This window comes from Python bivittatus, unplaced genomic scaffold, assembly GCF_059951505.1.
Source record: "Python bivittatus isolate LINGU-HERP-01145 unplaced genomic scaffold, Pbiv_v1 ctg000220_np1212, whole genome shotgun sequence".
NCBI classification, from domain to species: Eukaryota; Metazoa; Chordata; class Lepidosauria; order Squamata; family Pythonidae; genus Python; species Python bivittatus.
In genome coordinates, this window is record NW_028277048.1 from 7,050,419 (window position 1) to 7,056,638 (window position 6,220).

General features: G+C 45.2%; 1 protein-coding gene across 1 annotated transcript; it reads right to left on the minus strand.

Moving 5' to 3' along the window:
- Positions 1-3,435: 3,435 nt before the first annotated feature.
- AVPR2 (arginine vasopressin receptor 2) lies at positions 3,436-6,015 on the minus strand. The gene is made up of 2 exons (XM_007420530.2): positions 5,124-6,015; positions 3,436-3,962 (listed from the first exon to the last, which is right to left on the minus strand). Exons 1-2 carry the CDS (start codon positions 5,971-5,973, stop codon positions 3,760-3,762), a joined length of 1,053 nt encoding a protein of 350 aa, XP_007420592.2. The 5' UTR covers positions 5,974-6,015; the 3' UTR covers positions 3,436-3,759.
- Between the last annotated feature and the right edge of the window lie 205 nt (positions 6,016-6,220).

A 6,220-nucleotide genomic window follows, 5' to 3' on the forward strand; every position in this document is an offset into this window, starting at 1 on the left:
GCCTCTTCTCAGTGTCTTTATTGGCGTACAGGAATCTGACTCCAGTTCTATTCTCAGCTTCGGCCAACATAGACTGGAGGGAAAGGGCAGTCAAGGAGGGTGGATCTTGGCAATTGAATACCCCCACCTGGTATTTTCAGCTATGGGGCAAGCCACATGGATAGGGACAAGGGTTATAAATATGCCACTGTCCCAGTGATCCTTTGCTGGGAGACGGAAATGGGAGGAGGAAGGAAGGGCAGCTAAATATACACGGAGCCAAGCTATTCTTACACCTGGATTAGAATGGGGTTCCATGGACTACAGCAGAAGAATTCCCAGGCAGAAAAATTATGCTGATGCAGCCAAGTGGGTTTCATCAATGTGGGGCACCATCTAGCGGTCACTGAACTCCTTCCCATAGACTTACAGAACAGTGCAGAAGTGAAAAAAGATGTTTTTATGCAGAAACTGCACAAATCCCAGATAGAAATAATTAGGAATAGTTCACACTTCACCTGGATTCATGTACTGTGCAAAGCCATAGTTTATTAAATAAACTACAGTTGGCCAGGTTACAGAATGTGATAAGCCATTAATTATGGCTTAAAGCTAGAATACTTAGGCTCACACAATATGCTAAGCTACAAGGATACAGATATACTACTATGATGTGTAAACTATGTTGTCATGTGCAAGGGAACTGTGGCCAGTTATGGCTCGTTAGTGTATGTATGTATGTATGTGTGTGTGTGTGTGTGTATATATGTGTGTGTGTGTGTGTGTGTAACACATGCATATATTGCAATAAATGTATATATACATATATGATTCCCCACATCGGCCATTCACTATTTTTCACTCCTCTTACAGATGGGGATTCAGGAAGAAGATAAACATTTAGACAATAAGACAATAAATGTGAAGTCAGACAATAAGCATCAGAGTCATTCAAAAGAGCAAAGCTTAATAAAGCTAAATCTTCAGTTTCAAAAATTGATCCATTGCATTTACAGCATTCTGAGATTCTCAGTATTAGCTTTCCAAAGCCATTGGTTGGTTATGAATCTCAATCTCTCTTTCTCTCTGTGCATATGTATGTGCACGCAAATATACTCCATATACTCTCTTTCATTAATAAATATTGAAACAGTCATAATTCACCCATGATTTTGTAGGGCTGCGTGTCTCATATGCTCTTGCTGCACCTATCTGGAAAACCCAGGTCGAGAGCAAGGGGACCTGTGAGATCTGCATGCCTCAACAGGCTGTGTGTGACCATAAGCCGAACCCAGAAGCGCATGTAATGCTGTATCAGAGTTTTTGTCCAACTTGTTGAAGTTGCAAGCTGAGCAAATAATGCAGCCTTAAGAACCAGCTGATGGGCAGAGCAAGGATGCTCTTTGGAGTTTTCCTTCATAGGCAGAAGACTGGCTATTACAGATATCATGCTACTTTAATAGTTCTCACACCCCCTTTGTTTTAATGTATTCCTTGCATTCCCAATCAGTGTAAAGCGGGGGGGGGAAGCCCCCCTTAGATCCCCCACAAAGACAGTATGCAGAGAGGTGAGTATTAGGACCCATAGGATGTTGGCCAATGCTACCTGCAACATTAGAGCAGGAACTGACAGGTATGGCTTCAGAAAATGGGAAAGCATATAAGGAGGGTTATGGCTGGTGATGATGGGAGCCCTAGCTTAAATTACTTCCCAGAATGCAGTTGTGTGGTAAATCCCAGCCACCCCTTCTCTGTCATTCCATTCTCCTCTCCCTCTGTTCTGTCTTGTGGCTTCAGAGAGCAGGAATATAAGGCAAACAGAGATTGGGCAAGGAAGCCCTGTGAGTGCAGCAAAAGCCAGGGCGGAACTAGAGCAGCATTACTCCTAGCTGATGCTTTAATGCAGTGTTGTCCAAACTTGGCCACTTTAAGATGAGTGGACTTCAACTCCCAGAATTTCCCAGCCAGCCATCTTAAAGTGGCCAAGTTTGGACAACACTGCTTTAATGATTCCCACTATGTGCTGCCACACAATTGCACAATGCACACGTACATGAAATTATGCCCTAAGGCCAGCATGAGGGGAATTGGATATTTAATGGATTCTGCAGAATCCCTCAACTCTTTAGGAAAGGAGGACATTTTAAAATCATCTACTCAGGTTTCTGGAGACCTAAAGGGATCCCAAGATGGAGAAACACATACTTTTTTCTACGGTTCTAAGCCTTTCTGTAGGGAATCTAGTTTGAAAGACCTAGAGCTGTAGTCCAGGCACCCCGGTGAGCACTAGGTTCAACCTGATGCCTACATTGCCTGCAGTAAGACACGTGATTTCTCACGGGACCTGGGAAGTTTTTCTTGCATATTCCTCATATACAATTTTATGAAACTTCCGGTTGGGCAAATCTTACCTTATTTTCTCTCCCAGTGAGAGATCAAGGCTGTTTATGGAAAATGTTCCATAGTTTACACTTGCCACTATGTTACGATTTTAAAGAGAAACAGCTGCAAAAGCCGCTTGCCTTTATGATACATTTGGCTCTATGACATTTCCAAAGTATCTTCATGACCTAATTTCAGTGGAGAACTTCAAGAATCCATCTATTTTTTAACCCCTACATTTTCCAGCTCACATATTAGTTGTCATGTCACATCCCATCCCATCAGTTGGGTGACTCCAAATCCGTTCTATTGTTTTAGAATCCAAATCCTCTTACTTTACCTTGTGGGGTGTTCAAATTCTATTTCACACAGCAACACTGTGGAAGAGTGCCAGCATGGTGTCGTGGTGTTTGGATCAAAGAGATCCAGGTTTTAGATGTCTTTTAGGCATGGAAGTAGCCCTAGGTGGCCTTGTGCCAGGCATTCCCTCTCAGCCCTAATCACCAGCAGGCTTTGCAACAAGCTGATGGATTAAAAAAAACCTCTTTGCTTTACCATGTGAAGTAGGTGAGTGCAGTGGAAAAATAAGTGGGCCCCTCTGCCATTGTGTAAAAGAAATGCAAAGAACAACAACAGCAGTGACACTGTAGTTTTTGATCTTACTTACTCACTGGTCAGTACTGAGTTACATCAAGAGCAGATACATTCCCAGTGGCATCTTCTAGCTCCAGTTAACACAAAGGATAGGCCAGTGGGACAGTCTTCTCACAAGCCACATTGAAGCCAAGGCAGTCTGTACAAAACCATGTGGCTTATGGGCTGTCTGCCCTCTTCAACAGAGCTCTGAGGCTGGAACAACCACCTTAATTTGCTTCATGGTGGGCAGTCTCCATCTTTTTAATTTGAATCCCTAAGGCTGGTGAGGAACACATCAAACAAAATACTAGCTGGTTTCACACATTACGCTATTCTTTTTTAAACTCTGATTTGTTAATTAAATAGCAATAGCCAGATTTGCACATCATGCTAAACCATAAACCTTAAACTTTCTGCTAACTCAAAGCCAAGCAAAAACATCATAGAGGAAATACGATATTGGGAAAAGAAATGGCTTTCCCAGTGCTTTTTGGAACCTGCCCCAGTGTTGCCCCTGCAGCAGATTAGCACTGAGGGAATTCAGCCCTTGGCAGACCTCCCCCCACCCCCATCTGCTCAGGAGCTTCCTCCTGCTGGTACTGCAAACCTGAATGACACAGGTTCCGTTTCCTTAGCATGGTTGAACAGACGTGTATCTCTGCTGAACTGAGAGGCGGCCTTCTGCCTGCTGGGCTGGTTGCTGAGAGAGTCATTCTGCAGGAGTGCCCTTCACACCTGTCTTTCTGCCTGCAAGCTGCTGTCTCAGGAAAGAGGATCTCGACCCAGGGAGAAGCTGGCTGTGACAGTGGAGTCTTCATATAGGGACCTGGCTTGCCGATGGGCCCACCTGGGGCAGAAGATTCGGCGCAGTTCACTTGAGATGCTGTTGCTGAATGTGGCATAGACCCAGGGATTTGTACAGCTGTTGAGGCTGGCAACGAGCATCAGGAGGGTGAAAGCTGGGCCTGAAGTAAATAACAGGAATGAGCAACCATCAGAGTCATCAACAGAGGCTAAGACTCGCCAAAGCTTATCTTGCAACTTATTCAGTAAACGCAGGTCCATCATCACTGAGGAACTAAAAACTGTGCTTGGGATTAAAATAAGAGCTTTGCATGACAATTTTTCTCTAGTCAAAAACTGGCCACCCAACTGAACCCTTGCTTAACTTCCAATTCATTCTGCATGGATCTGCAATATTTATATTCAAAATAGACAATAGAAGGCATGCAACAGATTCATTGCATTTATTTATTGCATGTATTGATTGGTGCTTAATCTCATGATCTGTTGAATTAATTCAGATGTTTTTGCATGAATATTTGCTTGTCCTGGATCACAGAATAAGAAGAGAAGAACTTTAGCCCAGGATCAGGGAAGTGGCAGGAAGACAAACTATGAAAGGAGGGCTGGGCAACTGGATCAACATTTCAGAATCCTGGACTCTCCAGTAGGTAGTCAAAGCAGAAGGCAAAGTCTCAGAGGAATCACAAAAATATCAGGGGAGAAAACAACATCATAGATAGATGATAGATGATAGACAGACTGATAGACTCAACATTCCAGCAGAGCCTTCTATGGAGTGGTTCTGAGTATATTAGCTCTACACATTATGGTAAGCCTAAATGTTAAAAATATGTTTGAGAGTTAGTGGGGTGTAGTGGTTAAAGCATTGGACTAGGACTGGGGAGACTCAGGTTCAGACTGACTGGATGACTCTAGGCCAGCCTTTCTCTCTCAGTGCAGTCTATCTTACAGGGTTGTTATTGCTGAAGGAATAAAATGAAGGGAGCATCAAAGTAAAGGAGGATGCAAATCAGGAAGGAAGGAAGGAAGGAAGGAAGGAAGGAAGGAAGGAAGGAAGGAAGGAAGGAAGGAAGGAAGGAAGGAAGGAGCCCACCTCCTGTTCATAAAAGCTGCCATGGGAATTAGCAGAAAGAGAGGGAAACCCCTCTTTTCCTATGCTGTTTTATTGGATAAAACAGCCTTCCTTAATCCAATATCCTGCAAATGAGTTGGACATGGTTTTGTCATTCCTCCTGGTCAACATGGCCAAAGCCACTAGGCTGGGGAAGGCTGGGATAGAATTTGGTTAAAGGGCAGTTTCTGAATGCTGGATAACTTACCCTCAGTGGGTGCCTGAGGATCCCAAACTGCCCACAGTTGTACTAGGAAGAAGGGAGCCCAGCAGAATACGTAGGTGAGCACAATGACCAGTGTCATCTTGAGTGTCTTAGCTACTGCACCAGAAATAGGGGAGGCCCCTCGTTGGCTCCCCCTGTGAGCCAGGGCTGCTTCTGGCCCCAAACGCAGGCTGCGGTGGACCTCGCAGAAGATCATGCCTTGGCAGGTGGCAATGAAGAAGGTGGGCAGGAGAAAGACCATCAGAGTCACCCAGGTAACGTAGGCCCGGGCTCCCCAGGGTTCCGCAAAGGCTGCCCAGCACTCATGGGCTCCACTGGGCAGTTCAGTTTTGGAGAAGATGAAAAGCTGTGGGAGGCTGAGAAGGAAGGATGCTGTCCATGCCAATAGCACAGGTCGATGCCGTGAGGTTGGGCCTCTCTGAAAAGCCAGCATGGGCCGGCAAATGGCACGGTGGCGGTCATAGGTCATGGCTACAATAACATAGGATGAGGCAAACATGCCGACAACCTGCAAGTAAGTGATGGCACGGCATAAGATGTCTGGGCCTTGGAAGCGATCAGTGATGTCCCAGATGAGCTGAGGGAGCACCTGGAAGAGGGCCACTGTCATATCGGCCAGGCAGAGGTGTTGGATGAATCGATGCATAGGGCTGGCCCTGCGACCCTGGCGGAACAGAGCTCCAAGCACCAGGGCATTGCTCAGAGTGGCCAGCAGGAAGATGGAAGCTAGAATGGCAATTTCAGCCTGGGCCAAAGCACCATCACGGTCATCAGATGGAGGGAGGGAAGCATTGGAGGTAGATTCCAAAAGCACAGAGGAAGCGTTTGGCATTTGGTTCTGTGAAAGGTACAGGAAAAAAAAGAGCAGGTCAATATGTGCCCATTTTCCCAACTTCTCCAACCCCTCCAGATATTGGCTGGGAATTCTGAGACTTGTAGTCCCATGCATCAGGTAGAAGAAGGTGATTTTAAAAAGAACGTTGCACCCTCCTGCTTCCATTCTTCTTTCACTCTTTGTTGCTTATATATTGTTACAACAGATATACAGTACTATTCTCTACTTTTAAAAAGTCTGTGTA